Source organism: Giraffa tippelskirchi, chromosome X (assembly GCF_054371585.1).
Source record: "Giraffa tippelskirchi isolate mGirTip1 chromosome X, T2T-mGirTip1v1.2.pri, whole genome shotgun sequence".
Classification (NCBI taxonomy): domain Eukaryota; kingdom Metazoa; phylum Chordata; class Mammalia; order Artiodactyla; family Giraffidae; genus Giraffa; species Giraffa tippelskirchi.
In genome coordinates, this window is record NC_137289.1 from 77,817,832 (window position 1) to 77,845,484 (window position 27,653).

At 35.7% G+C, this 27,653-nt stretch overlaps 1 protein-coding gene across 5 annotated transcripts in view; it reads left to right on the forward strand.

Moving 5' to 3' along the window:
* Window positions 1-27,653, forward strand: part of RPS6KA6 (ribosomal protein S6 kinase A6) — a 202,411-nt gene that overhangs the window by 103,564 nt on the left and 71,194 nt on the right. For all 5 annotated transcript variants that reach the window (XM_081566554.1, XM_081566553.1, XM_081566555.1 and 2 more), the window contains 10 exons: window positions 750-892; window positions 4,319-4,389; window positions 4,644-4,732; window positions 5,788-5,846; window positions 15,490-15,592; window positions 16,323-16,453; window positions 16,883-17,005; window positions 17,532-17,621; window positions 18,735-18,893; window positions 21,218-21,379. In XM_081566554.1, coding sequence (XP_081422680.1) covers window positions 750-892; window positions 4,319-4,389; window positions 4,644-4,732; window positions 5,788-5,846; window positions 15,490-15,592; window positions 16,323-16,453; window positions 16,883-17,005; window positions 17,532-17,621; window positions 18,735-18,893; window positions 21,218-21,379 — 1,130 coding nt within the window. The remainder of the gene's footprint in view (window positions 1-749; window positions 893-4,318; window positions 4,390-4,643; window positions 4,733-5,787; window positions 5,847-15,489; window positions 15,593-16,322; window positions 16,454-16,882; window positions 17,006-17,531; window positions 17,622-18,734; window positions 18,894-21,217; window positions 21,380-27,653) is intronic.

The window sequence follows — 27,653 nt, forward strand, 5'->3', positions numbered from 1 at the left end:
TTTGTTGATTTTTACAAAAAAAATCTTGCTGAGATTTTTATTAATGTTTCATTGACTCTGTAGATCAGTTTTGGGAGAATTGACATCTTTAACAACATTGAATCTTCCAAACTGTGACCAATATCTCTCTCCATTTACTTAGATCTACCTTGATTCCTTTCATTGGTGTTTATAGTTTTCATCATGCCAATCTTGTGTATACATACTTTGTATATTTTTATCTATGGATTTATTGTGAGTTTTTGGTGGTATTACAAATAGGACTTTTAAAATTTCACCTTTCCATCTTTTATTGTTAGTATATGGAAATAAGATTGATTTTTATGTAACTTTAGCTCTTTGAAGACCAAAAGCAAAAATGGAAGTTCTCCAATGTCAAAGCAAAATTTGCTTTTCTAATATTTGCAAGTTAGCATCTCTTTTGTCTTAGTCTGTTTTAAAAATCAAATCACTATAACAGTGTTGACTTAATTGCTGCCTTTTCAAAATTGTTGAATCATATTCTAATATAGACATGAAAACATGTATTTTTAGGATGAGGTTTAATTGCACAATTTTAAATGCTCTGATAGAGTGTTGTTGTAAAATACAAGCTTTTCTCCATTCTTTCCATTAACTGGCCTCACAAGAGCTTTCTTAATGGTAATTGTAGGCCATCCATGAATACATGTAATTCATAGCTTTGTTTCTTTTGGTATTTTCTAGTTTCTGAAAAACTTCAGATATATTTTTGTGCAATATTGTTATAGATTTTGGACTCAGCAAGGAATCAGTAGATCAAGAGAAGAAGGCCTACTCATTTTGTGGTACAGTGGAGTATATGGCTCCTGAAGTAGTAAATAGGAGAGGTCATTCCCAGAGTGCTGATTGGTGGTCATATGGTGTACTTATGGTAAGTAGTGTTTTTAAAATTATGTCAATATAAATTAAATATTGCTTAGAATTTTAATCTGAGTGTTGGAATGTGTTTGTTGAGAATAGGGTTTTAAAAGTTCATGATTGTTTTTAAAGAATTTGTGATTGGCTAGCTGTTATATAATAAGAATTAGGGTTTTGGTGTTCCGATTTCTTTTAAAGTTGCTTGATTAAAAGGCAAATGGCAGCATTCTTTTATAAGTTATTCAAGTTTAAAAGTTAGAAAAAAAAAACCTGTTAGATTTTAGATTTCAGAATACTGTGTTTAGTAGTACATAATATTTTAATTAGGTATCACAGAATTTAGCGCCTTACTGTTTACTATCTTTTTTTTTAATTAATTAATTTATTTTTATTTGTTTTGCCATACATTGACATGACTCCACCATGAGTGTACATGTTTTCCCCTTCCAAAACCCCTCTTCCACCTCCCTCCCCATCCCATCCCTCCAGGTCATCCCGGTGCACCAGCCCGGAGCACCTGTATCATGCATTGAACCTGGACTGGCGATTTGTTTCACATATGATAATTTACATGCTTCCATGCCATTCTCCCATATCATCCTGCCCTCGCCCTCTCCCATAGAGTCCATAATACTGTTCTATTTATCTGTGTCTCTTTTGATGTCTCGCATACAGGGTTATCTTTACTGATTGATTAAATACCATACATATGTGTTAGTATACTGTATTGGTGTTTTTCTTTCTGGCTTACTTCACTCTGTATAATAGGCTCCAGTTTCATCCACCTCATTAGAACTGATTCGAATGTATTCTTTCTAATGGCTGAGTAATATTCCATTGTGTATATGTACCACAGCTTCCTTATCCATTTGTCTGCTGATGGGCATCTAGGTTGCTTCCATGTCCTGGCTATTATAAACAGTGCTGCGATGAACATTGGGGTACACGTGTCTCTTTCAATTCTGGTTTCCTCGGTGTGAATGCCCAGCAGTGGGATTGCTGGGTCATATGGCAGTTTTATTTCCAGTTTTTTGAGGAATCTCCACACTGTTCTCCATACTATCTTATTGTCACATTATTTCAAGCATGTCTATAGAAAGATTATAAACCTCTTAAGGAAAGCAATCCTGTCTTCTACTTGCTCTACTTTTCTGCAATATCTAGCATATTGAGCATATAGACTGACTAATTTGGTATAAGATTAATCACAGAGTTTGTAGTGTTAAGTAGGGTGATAAATGAATAGCTATTGAATCAGATACAGTTTGCTTTAGACACTTAATAATCCATTTTTACCTATTTATCACTGAATTACTAGATGATTTTTCAGTGTATTAAATGGCTATTATAAGCCTGACATTTGGTAAGGGCAGTGGATTGGGAACAGTCTAGAAGTACAATATTTGACAATTTCCTTGTCCTAAGAAGACATGCCATCTGGTTGGGGAAACAAATGTAACAGCTAAGTAAATTGGAAGTACCTTAGGAGCTCAAACAAGAATTCGTTCAAGTTGATATAGGAAAAGCAGAGGAGACAAAACTTAAATTAAGCCCTGAAGGATGGATAAGATTCAGATAACTGTGTCTCAAGTATAATATTATGATAAAATTAAGAAAGACCTGGAGAGCCAGTTTGACTAGAGTAGTAGTAGAGAATGAGGGTGAAGGTGGAGGAAATGAAGCTATAAGCCTATAAGCATTTGTATGCTATTTTCTGAGTGGTAAACTTTTGTAAAGTCTTAAACAGGATGGTAGTTAGAGAAAAATTGTATTTTAAGATTAGCCTTGGTAACATTATGTATATGGATTGCAAATGGAGGAAACTAAAAGTAGGAAGACCAAGTTCTCCTTGCAAACAGTTGTAAGATTACAAAATAAAAAAGGAAATCTTCAAGACATTTCAAAGGAAGAAATGACTGACCTTAGTAGCAGATTAAATGTCACAGATAAAGCAGAGGAAAAGGGTTAAAGACAAAGATACCTTTAAAACTTTAGGGGATTGAAAGAAAGATATTTCAGTAGAAAAGATAGTTGGGAAGGATAGCTGATTTTGAAAGTGAGGCAAGAAGTTATTTTTAACATGTTTCATAGGTTACTGTGGGTTCGTATTTTACCCCTTGATAGTAATGAATTAGGAGAGGGCAGTGGAGAGAGCATCAGAATCATCTGAAGACCTTAAAAAAACAAAGAAGAAAGAAACAAAAACAACAAACAAATACTCTGCCAGCCAGTATATAGTTTTTTTTGAGGGGAAGGTGTGATTCCAATATATTGTCCTTCTCTTTTTCTTTTTGTTCTTTCCATTTCCACCTCTTAATCCTCCAGTCCCTGGGACAGAACCATTACTTTAGGTTTGGAAGCAGGGGACTGGAACTTGAGAGAGATGATTCCATACACCATATTTCCCTTCTTCATTCCCTTTCTATGACTCCTACCCCTATCTCTTCAGTCTTTAGTTGAGAACCATTACTGTAGATTTGGAAGGGAAAGCTGAGGATTGAAGGAGATTGAAACTGGAACCAATTTGTGAGTCATCAGTCATCAAGAGAGAGTTGAATGGATAAGCTAACTAAGGTTTTAAGTTCAGTATCAACAGAGAACCGAGGCCAAACTCCATTATTAAATCTCAGCTTAAAATTTAAGTATTAGGGATATAAAAACTTTTCTCTTTAATGAGCTTCATTTTCAGATCTTTCTTTTTCCAATAGAATTACTTTTTACAATACCATTCTTTAATGTTCTAGTTATCTACATTGCAGTTAACTCTCTTTAGGGAAAATATTTTCATTATGCCTGGTACTTTGGCATTTCAAGGTAAAATATTTTCAATATGTACAAATTGAAATGACTTAATGCTTATTTTTACTTTTCTTTCATTGTTAAATGTTTACTTTAAGAGCTTATCTTTGTTTTAAAAGATAATGCTTTGTGTCTGGGGCTTCCCGGATGGCTCAGTGGTAAAGAATCCACCTGCCAATGCAGGAGCTGCAGAAGACGAGGGTTTTATCCCTGGGTCAGGAAGATCCCCTGGAGGGGAAATGGCAACCCACTCCAGTATTCTTGCCTAGAGAATCCTATGGACAGAGAAGCCTGGCGGGTTCCAGTCCATGGGCTTGCAAAGAGTTGGACACGACTGAGCATGCACACCTTGTGTCTATTTTCACATTGCTTTGGTTTGGGAAATTTAGCCAAATTAGGACTGAAATAATGGTTGGTTTCATTTGCTATGTGTCATCTCTCATTTAGGCTATGTATTGTGGGGTACCAGAGGTGTATTTCCTTAAGTGACCTAGTTTTCTGGTCCCTTTTGACTGCTATCATATAGATCCTGCATGATTTGATGATCACGTTTTACAAATCTCAATGTTTTTCCTAAAGAATTTCATTGTCTATTCCAAGTTGTGCTAAACTTGTGTTATGTTGTGTTTATGTGTTATAGTTTGAAATGCTTACTGGTACTCTGCCATTTCAAGGTAAAGACAGAAATGAGACCATGAATATGATATTAAAGTAAGTGGAAACATTTTTTTTTCCTTTGGGGAAAAATTCCTGGCTTTCAGTTTTGACAAACTTGTTATAGTTTTCATTTGACACAAAAGAACATTTTCACACTGTCTCATTCCCTTTCACCTTATAGGTGATATTATTTGCCGTTGTGAAAGCATTCATTAATTGTTTTTTTTTTTTTTTTTTTTTTTTTGGAATTTTTCAGTTTAGAAGTGTGACTAGATTTAAATGAAATTTTTTGAAATCTTCTTTTCCAGAGCAAAACTTGGAATGCCTCAGTTTCTCAGTGCAGAAGCACAAAGTCTTCTAAGGATGCTATTCAAAAGGAATCCAGCAAATAGATTGGGTATTGTTTATTTTCTTAGTTTTTATAACAAAATACTGGGAGTTTTAATTATATTGGGAGGATAATTATAACTTTATGTTTTCTGGCTTAACTTCATATACTGATGCTATATATTTATATCTAGACTTTTACATTTTATGTATGCAAAGATTCCAGTAACCTGTTATATCCATGATTAAAAAATGAAGTAGTCTAGTTATGCAAAACTTATATTTAATATATATCATATCATTATGTGTATCATATGAGTGTCTCTTTTGACATAACTCATAGAATTCTCCCTTGTGTAGAAAAATCCTTTTATATATTTGAAGATAATTATTTTGTTCCTTCTATTGCTTCCCTGTTGGCTCAGATGGTAAAGCGTCTGCCCGCAATGTGGGAGACCCGGGTTCGATCCCTGGGTCAGGAAGATCCCTGGAGATGGAAATGGCAACCCACTCCAGTACTCTTGCCTGGAAAATTCCATGGACTGAGGAGCCTGGTAGGCTACAGTCCATGGGTCCGCAAAGTGTCGGACACGACTGAACGACTTCACTTTTACTTTCACTATTCATGAAGATAAATATTATGTTTCCATAACTGCTCATTATTTGACTACTTTCTTGTAGTCTTTCCCTGGATCCAAATGTGATTCTATTATCCTGTTTATGTCCATGTGTTGAAATTTCAAAATCACTTTAGTCATTGCATTTTTAATTTGATATATAAATAGGAGGTCATAATTTGAATTATGAGGAAAATAAAACTACTTAATTTTTTTATATTTTTAACTACTTAAAGTTTAACATTATGTTAAACATGGTTTTTATTTGATTCAGAAGGCATTTCAGTATTTCATGATACCCTATGTGCTTCAGCATGAACACCAGCTATTTTTTATCATATTAAATTCAAAGGACCAATTAATAAAACATCAGATAAGAAATCATAAACTTTTCACTGCAAGAAATCTATAAAATATGTGTACTCCTGTTTTACAGATAACAATCTGGAGGCCAAGTAACCAGATTTAAAAAATTAGACTGGTAAAAGAATTCTTTCCATTTTTGTAGGTTCAGAAGGAGTTGATGAAATCAAAAGACATCTTTTTTTTGCAAATATTGACTGGAATGTAAGTAGAGTAGAAAGTGTGTTACTGAATACCTTTAAGAAGAGCAAAATCTGAAGAGTAAATGGTAATATGTGGACTTTGCTGATAAACTTAATCCATTTGTTTCATATTTAGTGTGAGCTTTTTATTTACAAGTATAGCATATCATGCAGTTACCTTGAACCAGCAGATGTGTGGATGATATATAGTAAATTTTTGTTTCTCATTTGTCTTACCTGTTAAGTATGGTTAATATTCTCTTCTATTCTAGGTTGAAGAATAATATGGGGGGGAAGAAAAAGGAGAAAGGGGATGAATGAAAGGGCAGATTCTTATAGAAAAAAATGAATTGTAAAGAATCTAAGATGTTATTTAATTTCAAATGATCCTTTGTCATGTATTAGAACAATTTAAATTTGGAAGAAGTAAAAATCTTTGTATAGGTATTTCACTAAATTTTGAGAGGGCATGAGAACAAAAACATAGTGAAATTCTGCAAAGTCATTTATTGAATTTTTTTTAAGTTGCAATTCCCAGACTAGTGAGCTTTTCACTTTTTCTTATTGTTGTTTACAACACAGCTTTATGTATTTTATGTACTATTAATCATCATAGGTAAGCGTTTTTGATTATTTACTTCTGACATTGATAGTGAAAATTATCCCAAAAGAAAACATGTCTCTTTTGATTTCTAAGGCAGAGGCAGAGAGCCACTCTTCACTGACCAAATTATCATTTCATCTGGTTTGTAGAACAAGGTTCAGTAGCCCAATATTTTGATTTACTTTAATAGTTATAAAACTGCAACATAACATAAGCTGTTTGCATTAGTAACCTGAAAAGCCTTGCAATGAACATGGGAATTGCATGTGCATTTGTCTTATCTGTGTGCATTCCTCTTTCAGTATTCTTGCATTCTCTTGTCATTTTTTTCTAACGCTTCTCTACTCTTCCTTTTTCCTTAACTAGAAAAGCTAGAAATTAATTTCCATAATTTTTGTATCTAAAGTTTGTTTATTGCTCTTAAATGACAAAAGAGTAGAATGTCTATGTATTTGAATAAATGAAAATTACTTTTCTATAAAGCGAAAGTAGGTTTATTGAGAGAGAGAAACGTTCCATAGGCAGAATGCAGTCTGTCTTAGAAGGCGAGAGCAACCTGTTTTTTTTTTTTAAGCTTCCACATATGAGTGAGATCTACAGTATTTGTCTTACTCTGTCTGACTCATTTCTTCTTAATTCATTCTTCTGTTGATGGACACAAGTTATTTCCATGTCTTGGCTATTGTGACTAATACTGCAATAAACAACGGTGGTGCAGATGTCTTTTGAGATAGTGACATTGCCTTTTGCAAAACAGATGTTATTATTTATTTTTGTATCTTTTTAAATTAATTTTTACTCAAGTATAGTTGTTTTACAGTGTTGTGTTTGTGCTGTACAGCAAAGTGAATCAGCTATGCATCCCCTTTTTTGGATTTCCTTCCCATATAGATCACCACAGAGCATTGAGTAGAGTTCCCTGTGCTTTACAGAAGGTCCTCATTAGTTATCTATTTATACATAATAGTGTATACCTGTCAATCTCAATCTCCCAGTTCATTATACCTTTCCCGTTACACCCTTGATATCCATATGTTTGTTCTCTGTGTCTGTGTCTTTATTTCTGCTTTGCAGATAAGTTCACCTATACCATTTTTCTAGATTCCTCATATAAGAGATACTAAAGGATATTTGTCTTTCTCTTTCTGACTTAACTTCACTGTGTATGAAAGTCTCTAGGTCTATCCACATCTCTGCAAATGGCACAGTTTCATTCTATTTTATGACTGAGTAATATTCCATTGTTATATATGTACCATATATTCTTTATCCATTCCTCTGTTGATGGACATTTAGGTTGCTTCTGTGTCCTGGCTATTGTAGATAGTGCTGTGGTGAACATTGGGGGTATATGTATCTTTTTTAATTATGATTTTTTCCACATATATACCCAGTAGTGAGATTTTTGGAGAAGGCCATGGCAACCCACTCTGGTACTCTTGCCTGGAAAATCCCATGGATGGAGGAGCCTGGTAGGCTACAGTCCATGGGGTTGCAAAGAGTCAGACACGACTGAGCGACTTCACTTTCACTTTTCACTTCCATGCATTGGAGAAGGAAATGGCAACCCACTCCAGTATTCTTGCCTGGAGAATCCCAGGGACCAGGGAGCCTGGTGGGCTGCTGGCTATGGGGTCGCACAGAGTCGGACACGACTGACGTGACTTAGAAGCAGCAGCAGTGAGATTTCTGGGTCATACGGCAGTTCTATATTTAGTTTTTCAAGGTACCTCCATTCTGTTATCCATAGTGGCTCTATGAGTTTATATTCCCACCAACAGTGTAGGCGGGTTCCCTTTTCTCCATATCCCTCCAGCATTTATTGTTTGTAGATTTTTTTGATAAAGGCCATGATGGCCATTCTCACTGGTGTGAGGTGGTAGTTCATTGTATTTTTAATTTGCATTTCTCTAATAGTGATTTTGATCATCTTTTCATGTGCCTCATTGACCATTTGTATATCTTTTAAGAAATGTCTATTTAGATCTTCTACTCATTTTTTGATTGGATTTTTTTATATTGATCTGCATGAAGTACTTGTATATTTTGGAGATTAATTCCTTGTCAGTTGTCTCACTTACAAATATTTACTCCCATTCTGAGGATTGTCTTTTCATCTTGTTTATGGTTTCCTTTGCTGTGTAGAAACTTTTAAGTTTAATTAGGTCCCATTTGCTCATTTTTTTTTCATTACTCTAGGAGGTGGGGCAAAAAAATTTTGCTGCAGTTTATGTGAAAGAGTGGTTTTCCTACATTTTTCCCTAACAGTTTTATAGTATCCAGCCTTACATTTTGGTCTTTAATACATTTTGAGTTTTTTTTTTTTTTTTCTGTTTAAATAATTTTATTTATTTTTGGCTATGCTAGGTCTTCGTTGCTGCATGGGCTTTTCCCTAGTTGTGGGGAGTGGTGACCACTCTCTAGTTGTGGTGCTCGGGCTTCTCATTGCAGTGGTTTCTCTTTTTGTGGAGCATGGGCTCTAGGTGTGTGGGCTTCAGCCATTGTGGCTCCCCAGCTCTAGACCACAGGCTCAGTAGTTGTGGTGCAGAGATTTAGTAGCTCTGGAGCATGTGGGATCTTCCCAGAGCAGGGTTCCAAACTATATCTCCTTCATTGGCAGACAAATTCTTTACCACTGAACCATGAGGGAACCCCGAGTTTATTTATTTATTTATTTTTTGTATGGTGTTAGGCAGTGTTCTGATTTCATTTGTTTACATGTAACTGTCCAGTTATCCCCACACCATGATTTTTGCTGATGTTGTTTTTTGTTTGATTTTAATTTTAGATTTGAAAATTGGGAGGGGAGTTTGGGGGAGAATGGATACATGTATATGTATGGCTGAGTCCCTTTGCAGTCCACCTGAAACTGTCACAACAGTGATAATCAGCTATGCTCCAGTAAAAAATAAAAAGTTTAACTAAAATGTAAAAGGGAGAATCCTATCTTCACACCACTTATCGGAGAGACTGCCTTTTCTCCTTTCCCTTGTTTGTCAGAGGTTAGGTGACCATAGATACATGCATTTATTTCTGTTTTTTCTATCTGATTCCTTTCATGTATATTTCCAATTTTGTGTCATTATCATACTGTCTTGAACTGTAGCTTCGTAGTGTAGTTTCAAGTCAAGAAGCCTGGTTGTTCCAAGTTTTCTTTCTCAAGATTTCTTTGGCTATTTGGAGTCTTTTTGTTTCCATCAGTCAGTTCACTCACTCATTCATGTCCAACTCTTTCTGACCCCATGGACTGCAGCACGCCAGGCTTGCCTGTCCATAACCAACTCCTGAAGCTTGCTCAAATTCATGTCCATCGAGTCGGTGATGCCATCTAACCATTTCATCCTCTGTTGTCCCCTTCTCCTCCTACCTTCAATCTTTCCCAGCATCAAGATCTTTTCCAATGAGTCAGTTCTTCGTATCAGGTGGCCAAAGTATTGGAGTTTCAGCTTCAACATCAGTCCTTCCAATGAATATTCAGGACTGATTTCCTTTAGGATGGACTGGTTGGATCTCCTTGCAGTCCAAGGGACTCTCAACAGACTTCTTCAAGACCACAGTTCAAAAGAATCAGGTCTTTGGCGCTCAGCTTTCTTTATCGTCAAACTCTCACATCCATGCATGACTACTGGAAAAACCGTAGCTTTGACTAGATAGACCTTTGTCTGCAAAGTAATGTCCCTGCTTTTTAATATGCTGTCTAGGTTGGTCATATATTTTCTTTCAAGAAGCAAGTGTCTTTTAATGTCATAACTGCAGCCACCATCTTCAGTGATTTGGGGCCCCCCAAAATATAAAGTCAGTCACTGTTTCCACTGTTTTCCCATCTATTCGCCATGAAGTGGTAGGACTGGATGCCATGATCTTAGTTTTCTGAATGTTGAGTTTGAAGCCAACTTTTTCACTCTCCTCTTTCACTTTCATCAAGAGGCTCTTTAGTCCTACTTCTCTTTCTGCCATAAAGTTGGCATCTCCTGTGTATCTGAGGTTACTGATACTTTTCCCGGCAATTTTGATTTCAGTGTGTGCTTCATCCAGCCCGGAATTTTGCATGATATACTCTTCATATAAGTTAAATAAGCAGGTTGACCATATACAACCTTGATGTATTCCTTTCCTGATTTGGAACCAGTCTGTTGTTCCATGTCCACTTCTAACTGTTGCTTCCTAATCTGCATACAGATTTCTCAGGAGGCAGGTCAGGTGATCTGGTATTCCTATCTCTTTCAGAATTTTCCAGTTTGTTGTGATCCACACAGTCGAAGGCTTTGGTATAGTCAATAAAGCTGAAGTTTTTCTGGAACTCTCTTGCTTTTTTGATGATCCAACTGATGGTAGCAATTTGATCTCTGGTTCTTCTGCCTTTTCTACATCTAGCTTGAACATCTGGAAGTTCACAGTTCACATACTATTGAGGCTTCCCTGGTGGCTCAGATGGTAAAGTGTCTGCCCACAATGCGAGAGACCCGGGTTCAATCCCTGGGTCGGGAAGATCCCTGGAGAAGGAAATGGCAACCCACTCCAGTACTCTTGCCTGGAAAATTCCATGGACTGAGGAGCCTGAGTGGGCAACAGTCCATGGAGTCTCAAAGAGTCGGACACGACTGAGTGACTTCAGTTTCACTTTGGAGAATTTTGAGCATTACTTTGCTAGTGGGTGTGATGAGTGCAATTTTGTGGTAGTTTGAACATTCTTTGGCATTGCCTTTCTTTGGGATTGGAACAAAAACTGACCTTTTCCTGTCCTGTGGCCACTGCTGAGCTTTCCATATTTGCTGGCATATTCAGGGCAGCATTTTCACAGCATCAGCTTTGAGGATTTGAAATAGCTCAACTGGAATTCCATCACCTCCACTAGCTTTGTTCGTAGTTATGCTTCCTAGGACCCACTTGATTCCAGGACGTCTGGCTCTAGGAGAGTGATCACACCATCGTGGTTATATGGGTCATGAAGATCTTTTTTGTCTAGTTCTTTTGTGTATTCTTGCCACCTCTTCTTAATATTTTCTGCTTCTCCTAGGTCGGTACCATTTCTGTCCTTTATTGTGCCCATCCCTTGGTATCTCTGATTTTCTTGAAAAGATCTCTAATCTTTTCCAGTTTATTGTTTCCCTCTACTTCTTTGCATTGATCACTGATGAAGGCTTTCTTATTTCTCTTTGCTTTTCTTTGGAACTCTGCATTCAAATGGGAATATCTTTCCTTTTCTCCTTTGCTTTTTTCTTCTCTTCTTTTCACAGCTATTTGTAAGGCCTCTTCAGACAGCCATTTTGCTTTTTTGCATTTCTTTTCCATGAGGATGGTCTTGATCCCTGTCTCCTGTACAATGTCACGAACCTCCGTCCATAGTTCATCAGGCACTCTATCTATCAGATCTCATCCCTTAATTCACTTGTTACTTCCACTGTATAGTCTTCACATTCCACTTGATTTAGGTCATACCTGAATGATCTAGTGGTTTTCCCTACTTTTTTCAATTAAGTCTGAATTTTGCAATAAGAAATTCATGACCTGGGCCACAGTCAGCTCCCGGTCTTGTTTTTGCTGACTTTATAGAGCTTCTCAATATTTGGCTGGAAAGAATATAATCAATACTTGATATTTATTTGTTTCCATACAAATTATAAAAATATTTTGTTCTAATTCTGTGAAAAATGCCCTTGGTAATTTGATAGGGATTGCATTGAATCTGTAGATTACTTTGGGTTCAGTTCAATTCAGTTCAGTTGCTCAGTCGTGTCCGACTCTTTGCGACCTCATGAATCGCAGCACGCCAGGCCTCTGTCCATCACCAACTCCTGGAGTTTATGCAAACCCATGTCCATCGAGTCAGTGATGCCATCCAACCATCTCATCCTCTGTCGTCCCCTTCTCCTCCTGCCCCCAATCCTTCCCAGACTTAGGATCTTTTCCAATGAGTCTACTCTTCACATGAGCTGGCCAAAGTATTGGAGTTTCAGCTTCAACATCAGTCCTTCCAATGAACACCCAGGACTGATCTCCTTTAGGATGGACTGGTTGGTTCTCCTTACAGTCCAAGGGACTCTCAAGAGTCTTCTCCAGCACCACAGTTCAAAAGCATCAATTCTTCTGTGCTCAGCTTTCTTCACCATCCAACTCTCACATCCATACATGACCACTGGAAAAACCATAGCCTTGACTACATGGAGCTTTGTTGGCAAAGTAATGTCTCTGCTTTTAAATATGCTGTCTAGGTCGGCCATAACCTTCCTTCCAAGGAGTAAGTGTCTTTTAATTTCATGGCTGCAATCACCATCAGCAGTGATTTTGAAGCCCCAAAAAATAAAGTCTGACACTGTTTCCCCATCTATTTCCCATGAAGTGATGGGACCAGATACCATGATCTTAGTTTCCTGAACGTTGAGCTTTAAGCCAACATTTTCACTCTCCTCTCTCACTTTCATCAAGAGGTTTCTTAGTTCTTCTTCACTTTCTGCCATAAGGGTGGTGTCATCTGCATATCTGAGGTTATTGATATTTCTCCCAGCAATCTTGATTCCAGCTTGTGTTTCTTCTAGCCCAGCATTTCTCATGATGTACTCTGCATATAAGTTAAATAAGCAGGGTGATAATATACAGCCTTGACGTACTCCTTTTCCAATTTGGAACCAGTCTGTTGTTCCATGTCCAGTTCTAACTGTTGCTTCCTGACCTACATACAGGTTTCTCAAGAGACAGGTCAGATGGTCTGGTATTCCCATCCCTTGAAGAATTTTCCACAGTTTATTGTGATCCACACAGTCAAAGGCTTTGGCATAGTCAATAAAGCAGAAATAGATATTTTTCTGGAACTCTCTTGCTTGTTCGATGATCCAGCAGATATTGGCCATTTGATCTCTGGTTCCTCTGCCTTTTCTAAAACCAGCCTGAAAATCTAGAAGCTCACGGTTCACGTATTGCTGAAGCCTGGCTTGGAGAATTTTGAGCATTACTTTACTAGCGTGTGAGATGAGTGCAATTGTGCGGTAGTTTGGGCATTCTTTGGCATTGCCTTTCTTTGGGATTGGAATAAAAACTGCCCTTTTCCAGTCCTATGGCCACTGCTCAGTTTTCCAGATTTGCTGGCATATCGAGTGCAGCACTTTCACAGCATCATCTTTGAGGATTTGTAATAGCTCGACTGGAATTCCATCACCTCCACTAGCTTTGTTCATAGTGATGCTTTCTAAGGCCCACTTGACTTCACATTCCAGGATGTCTGGCTCTAGGTGTGTGATCACACCATCGTGATAATCTGGGTCATGAAGATCTTTTTTGTACAGTTCTTCTGTGTATTCTTGCCACCTCTTCTTAATATCCTCTGGTTCTGTTAGGTCCATACCATTTCAGTCCTTTATCGAGCCCATCTTTGCATGAAATGTTCCCTTGGTATCTCTAATTTTCTTGAAGAGATCTCTAGTCTTTCCCAATCTGTTGTTTTCCTCTATTTCTTTGCATTGGTCGCTGAGGAAGGCTTTCTTATCTCTCCTTGCTATTCTTTGGAACTCTGCGTTCAGTTGGGAATATCTTTCCCTTTCTCGTTTACTTTTTGCTTCTCTTCTCTTCCCAGCCATCTGTAAGGCCTCCTCAGAAAGCCATTTTGCTTTTTTTTGCATTTTTTGCATTTCTTTTCCATGGGGATGGTCTTGATCCCTGTCTCCTGTACAATGTCAGGAACTTCTGTCCATAGTTCATCAGGCACTCTGTCTATCAGATCTAGTACCTTAAATCTATTTGTCACTTCTACTGTATAATCATAAGGGATTTGATATAGGTCATACCTGAATGGACTAGTTGTTTTCCCTAATTTCTTCAATTTAAGATTGAATTTGGCAATAAGGAATTCATGATCTGTGCCACAGTCTGCTCCCATCTTTATATTTATTTTCACAATTTTGATTTATCCTATCCAAGACATTATGTATATCTCCATCTGTTTGCATCATTTTTGATTTGTTCATCAGCATCTTATAGTTTTCTGAGTACACGTCTTTTTTCTCATTAGGTATGTTTATTCCTAGGTATTTTATTATTTTTGTTTCAGTGGTGTATAGTATTGTTTCCTTAATTTCTCTTTCTGATCTTTTGTTGTTAGTGTATAACAGATTTCTGTGCATTAATTTTGTATCGTGCAGCTTTAGTAAATTCATTGATTAGCTCAAGTAGTTTTCTGGCCTCCTGTTTAAGATTTTCTGTGTATAGTATCATATCATCTGCAAACAGTGATACTGTACTTTTTCTTTTCCAATTTGGATTCCTTAATTTTCCTTCTCTTATTACCTTAGCTAGGACTTCAAAACTACATTGAATAAAAGTGGGGAGAGTGGACATCCTTGTCTTATTCCTTATATTAGAGGAAATGCTTTCAGTTTTTCATCATTGAGAATGATGTTTGCTATAGGTTTGTCATATATGGCCTCTAAATGAAAATTAATTTACAGTAGTCTTCTATTTATTTTCCCTCACTGCGGGACAGTGAGCTTTTGAAACACTATGCTTCCATAAAAATGTAGACTTGCATATATTGTAAACTATTTTTTATGGCTTTCAAAAACATAAGTTTTAGGAAGTTAGATTGTTAGACAAGTTTAAATTTTTGAATTCTTTTTACATGCATATTTTGATGTGAAAGCAAATTACTTTAGGTGTAATGCATACTTCTTGGGGATAGAGTAATTATTAATTTTGAAATCCTAGAATGTCATTAGTTATTTCTGCATGGTAACATTGTGATATTCTTTATGATTATTTTACCAGTGAGAATCCAAGTCAGTTTTTGAAATCCAAAACTGAACAGCATTGTTCCTTGTGGATACAACCTATGGCATTGCTGCTGTGTTCCTTGGTCTCATTTGTTTATGCATATGATCTCTCAAATTTAGATGATATACAGAAGTTGGTTAACAGGCTAGAATTTAGAATTTGGTTAATAGGTATCTGAAGCCTGTTGAAATTTCATTTAAGAAATTGTGAGTCTTCTGTTAAGGACTGTGAATATCATATTCTGCTTTAATATTTTTTCAGGTGTTAATAAGTTTTTGTACTATTCTGCCGTTTCTTCTAGAAATTATATAAAAGAGAAGTCCAGCCTCCCTTCAAACCTGCTTCTGGAAAACCAGATGATGCTTTTTGTTTTGATCCTGAGTTTACTGCAAAAACACCTAAAGGTAATGCATGTTTATGTGTAAAATCAGGGATTTTATTCATTTAGATGGTTAAAAAAATAAACTAGCTTCCTAGATTAAAAACTGAAAGAATTATAAGTTTGCAGAGGATGGTTTGCCCTGTGTAGAAGTGTAGATGCTATTTAGCATTGCTTGGACACCTTTCAAGTAGAGGCTTTATATGGTAAATGTTTATTAGGGAAGCAGAGACTAGAGTAAAGGGTGAACATTTTTTTTTAATGTTTTTGGCATGATAATGTATTAGAGAATGTGAGTAGGAAGTAAGATATGTGATATATCCCTCTAACTCTTATGGTTCAGAATTTAATGTGGTTTACTTTTATTGACATCTGTTTCATACATTCATTCAACAAATATTGAATACCTACTATGTAAATACTAAGCAGTGATGATGAAGAAGTGAACTGAACAGACAAAAATCATAATCTACATGGAGCTTGCATACTAGTATTGTTGTTGTTCAGTCTCTCAGTCATGTCCAACTCTGTGACCCCGTGGACTGCAGCAAGCCAGACTTCCCTGTCTTTCACCATCTCCTGGAGCTTTCTCAAACTCATGTCCATTGATTGAGAAGCAGATAATATACAATAAATCAAATACATAATATAGTATGTCTGATGGTAACATTTAATGGTTTCCTTTATAAAGAAATGTTGGCATTTCATATCATAAAACTGTTAATTCTAATTAAATGAAATTATTTGGACATTAGATTCTCCTGGTTTGCCAGCCAGTGCTAATGCTCATCAACTCTTCAAAGGATTCAGCTTTGTTGCAACTTCTATTGCAGAAGAATATAAAATCACTCCTATCACAAGTGCAAATGTGTTACCAATTGTTCAGGTAAATTACATGTAGATTATTCAGATTAGGGATAACTATTTCTTCCCATTATTGCTGATTTATTTACAGTGATTTTTTTACTTCATTTATCTATGTATGATGAATTAAAGATCTTTCCATGTTTTGGAAAAAAGAAGACAGTAGTAACTTTTAATTATATATTTAAGTGATCTCTTTTGGCAAGAAAATGTAATGGGTGATACATTAGCTAGTTGATTTATCATATTGGCTTTGGCGATCTAGAAAGCCTTCAGAATCTGTATGCTCAGATCACCTAGAAACTGTGTAAGCCATTTATAAATACTGACAAAATTTATCTAGACTTACTCTTGGTTTTTTAAAGATTTAAGATGAGCATATACTTAGGAGAAAAGACAAAAAGTATGAAACCATATCACTGTTTTGTATTTTACTTTTTAACAAAAACAGATAAATGGAAATGCTGCACAGTTTGGTGAAGTGTATGAATTAAAAGAGGATATTGGTGTTGGCTCATATTCTGTTTGCAAGCGATGCATACACACCACTACCAACATGGAATTTGCAGTGAAGGTATTGTCTCTGAGGCTAACACTTTTTTTGTTTTAATATGTGTAAGTTAAATTGCAGACTGACTGACAGTTTTTCAATGGAGCAAATGGAGAAAGCAAAGATAAAATGATGAAGTAAACCTCTTGACTTAATATTTTCATTTTGAATTTCTTACCAAGACTTTATTTTGTTCAGTAAAAAAGATGTTATTTTGGAGAAGCAATATGTTTTATGAATGTCTTGCTTTTGAATAATTTTATGGTAACATAATATGCTAAGATTGAGCAATTGTGACAATTACTGTCATATTTAGATCAAATTATCAGTTGGTATATTTTCAGTTAGATGGAATATAATGTTGAGGAAAGTACTATGTTGTTTTTTTATTAAGTTTCAGTTATAGGAAATTTTTAAATATTAAAATAATGTGAGGTAAACATAACTCTTGAGTTTTATTATTTGCTTGAAAATACAACCAAATTGAAATCATGTCATTCATTTTTAGACAACGAAAATAATTTCCCTCTGTGATTTTCTTGTTTCTTAGATCATTGACAAAATTAAGAGAGACCCTTCAGAAGAAATTGAAATTTTAATGCGCTATGGACAACACCCCAACATTATCACTTTAAAGGATGTAGGTATTTAAAAATCTATGTATCTGCTAAGCTAATGAAGTTATGACTTGGCACTTTGTTTTCTTATTGAACTTTCCATATCCATGGTATCTTTAATTTCATGCCATAAAATATTAAGACTCTTAAATTTGCCACTTCAGTTCTTTTACCCCTATGATTCTGCATTCTTACCCTCCTTGTAGAATATCAGAAAGGAACTATGATGGTTAGCAAATGAGAGTGTCCTGATTACTTGACTATTTTCTAGCTGGTTAACTAGTTGACAACATCACCAGCAACATTTATTATTCTCTAGTACTACAAATATACAAGATAGAAGAGATTCAGAATCTGCCAAATTCTAGGAGATTTTATTTCCTTGATTGTACTGCAGTTGGCTGTAGCACTGTGGATTGTTGCTTGGGTGAAATATTATTATTCTGTAGTTTTTTTAAAGTGAACTCATATTAATAGATGTTACTGAATGCTGACAAACCATCTCCTTTATCAGTTTGTTTCAGATATTATGATATACATTTTGATTTGTAATCCTTAAATAGTACTTTATACATAATATATAAATATGTTATATGTGTATATAGATATATATATGTCTACATGTATGTGTTCATATGTGTAGATGTAGATATCACATGCCTTGAGTAAAAGGGTATACATATTTATTTGTTCTCCTTGATACAACATTTGAATTCAAAAAATATTTAAGTTGCCATGTCAGATAGTAGAATGTGAGGAGGATATTAAAAAAACAACATATTTACTGCCAGAAGGAAGCTTACTATTATTAAGGAAGGAAAGTGACTATAATACAGTCAGAAATGCCATAGGTGCCGTTTGAGAGTCACAGAGTTCTGTTTTTCCACTTATATTCCTTGATGAAGTATAACAGATATCTTCAAAAGTTAATAAAATTATATGTTTCACATGGTCTCACAGAATGGTGTTGAGTCTGTTTAGCCAGTTTAATCTTCAGTCGAGTCTGTACTATATTAATACTAAAAGAATAGTGTATATTTAACACCAGAGGTTCATTCGAAAATCAAAGTAAATATAATCGAAAACTTTTCAGAATTATAAACAATAACATTTTAAAAATATGTTCTTTTTTTTAGGTTTATGATGATGGTAGATATGTTTACCTTGTTACGGATTTGATGAAAGGAGGAGAGCTACTTGACCGTATTCTCAAACAAAAATGTTTTTCAGAACGGGAAGCTAGTGATGTACTGTTTATAATAACTAAGACAGTTGACTATCTTCATTGTCAAGGAGTAAGTTGTAGTTATATTCTTCCTTTTAATTCTGGGACTTATATTTTCATAAAATTATATATAGGAGATGATACCTAAAATGAATTACTTTTTATATCACATTTTTATATGAAATAGCCTAATAAAATTCATTATGTAGTGAAGGTTATAAGTTTAGAAATTGGGTAATACCTTATTATAAATTTTCTTCTCTCTACCTGTTAGCACAAATTTAATAGCATATTAATTTTAAAGTGATTTGAATCATATAAATATCTAACCTTGACTTTTAATTTTATTAAACCTTATCAGACTTGAAAGTGAAACACAGACAAATTATCAAATTATACTATGGCTAGCACATAAAGTTCTGGCAGAACTGTTTATTTTGATTGTTAGCAACCCCTCCCCCAATACAGTAAGAAATTTTTATTCTAAACACTTGAAGTATTAATACATTAAAATTTCTAGTGGAAGGGCAGGTCTGTTATTTTGTTTCCTATCTCTTCATAAAACAAATTAATTGGATTACTAAAAAAGGTCACTTCTATTATATATATAGCTACCCAAGGAAACAAAGTCACAAAGAATTTAAAATTTAAGTTTGAATCAGTTGTAGTAGTAGACACATACCCACTTAAGTATAAACTAATAAAAATGAGCAACTCAGAATTGGCTTAGGGAAAATTCTACATGGGCCAGTATTCATTTTTCACTATGGTTTTATAGAGTACATTTTCAGCACTTTGAAATATAAATTGTATAATACTAAAGCAGTAGTTCTATAATAATTTAATTATTTGATTGTCTTTATCAACATTCTCTAAAATAAAGGATGACCATAATTTTCGAGAAGAAAATGATAAGCATCTTTTATTTTAGAAATAAATTAATGCATCAATTAAATAAATTAATGACAGACATTTATTGAGCATTTCTACATGCCAGACAATGCAAAAGGTGTTGCAGATTCAACTATGAGTTTAAGTCTTGATCCTTGTCTCAAAAGAGCTTTTAATATAGTAAACAGCTGATTAAAGATAGGATTAAATTAAATGAGGTAGATAGTATCAGTAGAAAAATCACCACATAGAGAATTTCAGAATATTTTATTTATGTATGTCTAGCATTTTATTTAGTTTTATTGTTTCTATTTTTCTGCTCACTTTTCATGCATTGAAAGCATGTTTTGTTTTACTTTATTGAAGATAGTTGTAATAGCGACTTTATTTTTTAAATTTCTTTAGTATTTAGTCTTCTCAATTTTGAACAATACATTTTGTTGAGCTATAACTGACATATCACATTGTGTAAGTTTTAGGTATACATGTTGATTTGAGACATTTATATACTACAATATGATTACCATCATAGCATTAGCTAGCATATCTATCATATCACATATAATAATAGCCACTTTAAGATACTTGCTGTTAAACCTAACATGGTTTATCTTGGAGTTGAAATAGATGTTCTTTTTTCTTGAAACTGTGTCCTTTTTTTAGGAGAGTGTTCTTCATATATCAGAAAATTTTGGATTGTGTACTGCACATTTGAATATTAACTTGTGGAGATTTGTTAAATTCTGTTATTTTTTTCTCCAATGATTATTTTAGTTTTCTTTTGTTTTCAGTGGGTAATTTTCTTAAGGTTTGCACTGAAAGCTCTGGTTTTTCAGCAGCAGCTGTGGTTTCTGTTTGTATCTTTTGTCATTTGAGCTTCCTTTACATATTTTTGTTTCAAGAGTCTGTTTTGGCTCTTTTCCCTTACTGTATTCCTCCACTCAGCATTCACGGTTTCCCAGCATTTCTTTTCTGGTGCTCCAGGCCAGAAAGATCGTGGACTTTTCTGCATCCCTTCACTACCACTGTGTGCCATAGGAACTGTACTTAGCTTTCTGCTAAAAGCCACAGATATGGGAACCTACTCATGAAACTCCCTCCTTCAGCCAAGTATGTACTCCCCACCAGAATCTTATCTCCTTTTGCTCATTCTCCAGTATCTTCAAGGTAGTTTTTTATTTTTTTCTTTTAACTCAGGTTTCATATTTGGTTACCATAGTGAGGAGGTTTGAATAGGGTCTTAGTTCATTATGTCTACAAGTGGAACTGAGAATTCAGCTTTGAGATTGGAAATGATTAAAAAAAAACTGGTGGCCTGATAAAAACTGGCACATCTATCTGATAGGGATAGTTCGCCTATATTACTTCAGGTTGTCAAGGCTATCAAGGTTGGAGAAAGTGTCATTTTCAAAATTTCATGACTGAGACAGTTTCTTTTCCTGGAAATATATTAACATAATAGATACTTAGCTATAGAAATGTCATTTTTTTTTAATGTTCAAGGTTGTTCATCGTGATCTTAAACCTAGTAATATTTTATACATGGATGAATCAGCCAATGCAGACTCCATTAGGATCTGTGATTTTGGGTTTGCAAAACAACTTCGAGGAGAAAATGGACTTCTCTTAACTCCATGCTACACTGCAAACTTTGTAGCACCTGAGGTATTCTTTAAAACTTCAGTATTTGCCTTTCATTCTTTTCCTTTAGTTGACTGTATGTGATGTCTTGTATGTCAGCTTTATGGTAGGTAGGTAAAAGCCAAGTGATCTTGTCCTTTGTGTTAGTCACTCAGTCGTGTCCAACTCTGTGACCCCATGTACTGTAACCCACTAGGCTCCTCTGTCCATGGAATTCTGCAGGCAGGAATACTGGAGTGGGTTGCCATTTCCTCCTCCAGGGGATCTTCCCAACCCAGGGATCTAACCCAAGTCTCCTACATTGCAGGCAGCTTCTTTACTATCTGAGCCACCAGGGAAGCCCTTTCCCTACTATAAATCTCTTTAAATCATTGAATTCTGATAATGCCCAATGTAAATATTTAGACTAATAACTAGCATCTGCAACCAACCTGAATATAATAATCACATTGTTCTATTCTGTTGGGTTTTATAGTGGTTTCAAAATCATACCATTTTAGAACTGGCCAGAGAGTAGAGGTAACTCCACCTTCAACATATTAAATATTCTAAATGAGGACACTGAGACTCAAAGTACTTAAATGATTTTTTCAAAACCCAGCATTCACAAAGTCAGGATAGGTTTTCAGATATTTTGGTTTGTGCTGAACATGAGGTGATTTATATTGTTTAGCATTATACATAACATAGGCAATGCCATCCCTGATTGTCTGTAAGATCTTCTAGTTTGTGAAGAAAACAGCTTTTCAGGGATTTTTATAAGCAGTGAGGTTTTTCTTGGCAGATAACATTCATATGTAGATCTTAAAGAGAATCTGAGTCCAGAAAGATGATGCTGAGGAAGTCAAGGGGTGCATGTTTGACATTTGGCAAGCTCCAGCAGTCTTGTCAGTTCTGATAATGGGGATGGGAGCTTTGATGGTAACAGTTCCCACAGCAGTAAAAGTATGATTGATTAAAAAATTAATCAGGGATGGCATTGGTTATATAGATTCTTTATAAGTTTTGTTTGTAAAGGTCAAGAATTATTCTTAAATGTTACAAACAATGCTCACTATTGAATTATCATATGTTTAACATATCCAAGTACACAGATATTCTCAGATTTGAAAAATAGAATTTTTCAAGTCAGAGGAAGAATAAAATAATTTGAGGATGAATTCTTATCTCATGTTTGTATTTTTATTTTTTTTAGACTAAATACTAGCCCTTCTGAAAAATATTGCACATCAGATATAAAATACTTTTATACTTTTTATATTTCTATAAAAATATAAACATATTTCTTATATTTAAATATCAATAAGTCTGTATTTAATGTAGTTATTAGAAAAATATTTCTAGTGATGAAAATAAAAATGTAGAAAGTGGGAAAATAACTTTCTAATAATGAGAAATCCCCATGTTAAAATTTATTTAATCTTCCTTTAAGATGTTAATGAGGAAGAAACATAACACCTGCTTTATAGGGTTTTTATAAGATTTGCCCTATAAGAAATTATGTATGTGTCCAGAGGATGTGCTTTAATCTACATTTTAACTGTATTCATAGAAAATTGAGATGCATGCATGATCCAAGAAGGGGTTATTGTATGGCCCTCAGGTGTAAGGGATATAACTTAGACATAAAAAAAATTAGCTTTTCTAGGATATTTTAATATTTTTATAGAATAAAAATATAGGATATTGAGTGTAAGGCTCTTCTATAAAATATAGAGCATATAGTCATAAATTTTCTAGTATATTTATGCAGTAGACACAACAGAAGAGTATAGAATAACCATTTTAATAGCTGATTTTTTTTAATATTCACTTTATCTTATGGACCTAGATTCCTTGGTGTAATGGATACTTTTCCCTGGAAAAGGTTAAGAGTGAATGTATCCCAAATAAAGATCTTAAAAACAGACAGCAAAATGAAAAATATACATGTCTATGTTTAGATTAATGGTTGCTGCTGCTGCTGCTAAGTCGCTTCAGTTATGTCCGACTCTGTGCGACCCCATAGATGGCAGCCCACCAGGCTCCGCCGTCCGTGGGATTCTCCAGGCAAGAACACTGGAGTAGGTTGCCATTTCCTTCTCCAGTGCATGAAATTGAAAAGTGAAAGTGAAATTGCTCAGTCATGTCTGACTCTTAGCAACCCCATGGACCGCAGGCTACCAGGCTCCTCCATCCATGGGATTTTCCAGGCAAGAGTACTAGAGTGGGGTGCGATTGCCTTCTCTGAGATTAATGGTTAGGTAAACACTTTCAAGTGAGTACAAGTCTTCAGAGTAGGATATAGCTCACTGATGCTTTTTATCCTAATAGACTTCCACTGTAGTAAGACACTTTCAGCATTGTAATAGTGAAGGTTTTCAGGTAGGCAAGTAGAGACCACTTCTCTGTAACGAATGCCTCTAATGTCTGAACTACCTTTGGCTAGGATAGTATTTGTATTTTCAAAATGCTTTGAAAAGTTTTATTATCAAGTGCTGAGGTCTCTGCTAGCAATGAATGCATATTTATTAATGATTATAAATAAAAAAAGAGGTTTGGGGTAAGATTTGTTTCTTAAATTTCAGACTCTTTCAAAAATTATTAGTGAATTGTATGAAATGTGTTATCTTTTAAACTAGAATCAGAAAGATTCAAGTGTCCATGTAGATATTTGAATGAATAATAGCAGTTGTGCATGCGTGTGCAGGTGCTCAGTCATGTCCAACTCCTTGTGACCCCATGGATTGTAGCCAGACAGGCTCCATGGGATTTCCCATACAAGAATACTGGAGTGAGTTACCGTTTTATCCTCCAGGGGATCTTCCCGACTCAGGGATCGGACTTTCATCTCCTGCGCCTTCTGCATTGACAGGTGGATTCTTTACCAATGAGCCATGTGGGAAGCTCAATAATAGCATTTATGAAAATATAATTTCATTATTTCCTCATAGTGCATAAAAAGCCCTTACTTGCTAAGAGAGAAACAAATTAGTAGTACAATTTCAGCTTAACAGTAAGTAAGGAATAATTCATTCCTTTTTTTGATATGCATCAATTTGGTCACCCTCTTAAGACTTATGGAGAAGGCAATGGCAACCCACTCCAGTACTCTTGCCTGGAAAATCCCATGGACGGAGGAGCCTGGTAGGCTGCAGTCCATGGGGTCTCGAAGAGTCAGACACGACTTCACTTTCACTTTCACTTTTCACTTTCATGCATTGGAGAAGGAAATGACAACCCACTCCAGTGTTCTTGCCTGGAGAATCCCAGGGATGGGGGAGCCTGGTGGGCTGCCATCTATGGAGTCGCACAGAGTCGGACACAACTGAAACAACTTAGCAGCAGCAGCAGCAGCAGCAGCTTAAGACTTACTTACTTAATAGATGTACTTTTCTATTATGGCTATTTCACAAAAATTAATATATCTCAAAAATATTTTATTCTTTTTTTAAAAGCAAATCTATATTATTATTCAAGTGATATTTAATACCTACTGAGGTCTAAGAATGATCCTGAACTTAAGGAATTTACAATATATTGGATGGATGCTGTGTCTGCAACTCTTTTACATAAGTAAATGTGAGGGACTTCCCTAGTGGTCCAGTGGTGAAGGCTCCATGCTCCCCATTGCAGGGGGCATGGTCAGGGAATTAGATCCCTCATGCTGCAACCAAAAGCCTGCGTGCTGCAATGAAGATCCCACATGGTGCAACCAAGACCCAGCACAGCCAAAAAAAAAAAAAGTCAATGTGAAATTACTCTGCCCTGTTCTGGCTTTGGGCTTTCATGTATTTTGCTCCAAATATGAATTAATTTGAACATCAGAGCAAAGGGAATGAAAATCTCTGTTACATTTTGCTGATTTGGGAAGCCAAATGAGAGAGAAGGTACTGTCATTAACTACTTTAATTCTGACTTCCGTCTTCTTTGTATTTAACTTTATGCAAATAAGAAGGTGTGAAACACGTTACTTTGTACATGGTACTCTTTCATTCATGGGCTTCCCAGGTGGCTCTAGTGGTAAAGAACCCACCTGCCAACGCCAGAGACATGAGAGATCCAGGTTCGATCCCTGGGTTGGGAAGGTCCCCTGGAGTAGGGCATGGCAACCCTCTCCAGTATTCTTGCCTGGAGAATCTAGTGGACAGAGGAGCCTGGCAGGCTGTGGTCCATAGGGCCGCACAGAGACGGACAGGATTGAAGTGACTTAGCACTTTCATTCATCCTGCAACAATGTCTTGTTTCTTTTATGGCTGTATATTCTTATTATTATAGGACTTTGAGACCTGCTCTAGAACAAAAGTAGACTACTTACTTTTTCTTTACTCAGACAAACTGGGTTTGTGTATGGTAAAGCTGAAACAGGTTTTTCATGGTTGGCCCTAATTACTTTAAGTAATATGACACATTAGTGCCTTTCTTCTCATTAATTTGGAAGGTTATGGGAGTATGCAATGCCTATTGCTGACTCACTGTTTAAACCTTGCCTGTACAACAAGTTCCTAAGCAGTCCCTCAACCTTGGTTGTGCACTGGATCATCTGGGAACCTTTAAAAATACTGTCCTAAGGGAGCCAGAGGAAACATGGTGATGCCCAGAACTGCAAGAAGTCATGAGAAGAGGAAAGATAGAAGGGGAATAAAGCAAGAAAGGTTTATGTTTCACTAGAAGCAACAGTTAGAACTGGACATGGAACAACAGACTAGTTCAAAATAGGAAAAGAAGTACGTCAAGGCTGTATATTGTCACCCTGCTTATTTAACTTATATGCAGAGTACATCATGAGAAACGTTGGGCTGGATGAAGCACAAGCTGGAATCAAGATGGCCGGAAGAAATATCAATAACCTCAGATATGCAGATGACACCACCCTTATGGCAGAAAGTGAAGAAGAACTAAAGAGCCTCTTGATGAAAGTGAAAGAGGAGAGTGAAAAAGTTGGCTTAAAGCTCAGCGTTCAGAAAACTAAGATCAAGGCATCTGGTCCCATCACTTCATGGCAGATAGATAGGGCAACAGTGGAAATAGTGGCTGACTTTATTTTTCTGGGCTCCAAAATCACTGCAGATGGTGACTGCAGCCATGAAATTAAAAGCTGCTTACTCCTTGGATGGAAAGTTATGACCAACCTAGATAGCATATTAAAAAGCAGAGACATTACTTTGCTAACAAAGGTCTGTTTAGTCAAGGCTATAGTTTTTCCAGTGGTCATGTATGGATGTGAGAGTTGGAGTATAAAGAAAGCTGAGTGCCGAAGAATTGATGCTTTTGAACTGTGGTGTTGAAGAAGACTCTTGAGAGTCCCTTGGACTGCAAGGAGATACAACCAGTCCATCCTAAAGGAGATCAGTCCTGGGTGTTCATCGGAAGGACTGATGTTGAAGCTGAAACTCCAATACTTTGGCCACCTGATGTGAAGAGCTGACTCGTTGGAAAAGACCCTAATGCTGGGAAAGATTGAGGGCAGGAGGAGAATGGGACAACGGAGGATGATATGGCTGGATGGCATCACTGACTCGATGGACATGGGCTTGGCTGGACTCGGGGAGTTGATGATGGATAGGGAGGCCTGGCGTGCTGCAGTTCATGGGGTCGCAAAGAGTCGGACATGACTGAGCGACTGAACTGAACTGAGAGGATGCCAGGTTAGGCTTATCATGATGTGAATTATTTTAGCTCTACCTTATTATTTATTAGGGCCTTTGTAGTCTCCACTTGTGTTATTTATATTAGCCAGATATATTGGTATTTTGATAACCTCTTCAGCTTCCCAAGTTTGCACATATGTGTGGTCTTATATACTTTAGCTATGGAAAAAACCATTATACCTTGAATTTTAAGATAGATATTTATTATTCATGTTTGGCCATTGTCATAGCCAAGTGTTAATATGTTTAGATTTTTATAAATGAAATGTCCATTCTGGTGATTATGCAGTCTCCAGTATTAATGCATTAATAATGTTTCTATTTTGTTTCTATGTTCAAAGGCTTTATCAGTGGATTTGTTTTTCTAAATTTAATAAAAAGGACTCATTTCACCTCAGACTAGCTATTAAATTCACAGGGAAATTCACATGCATATATAATGAATATGTTATTTATTTAACACTAGCCTCAAGAGAAAAAAGAGCTACCAAAATTATTATATCAAAAATCAATGAAACCATTCAGAATTTATCAAATGTGTGTTTGTGATCCAGAAATATGCTAATTTTTAAAGACATGAGTCTTTATTGTAAAATATAAATTCATCTTCCTTTGATAAGATTATATATGATCTTTCCATCTCCTGTACAGTAGAGAGGCAATTATCA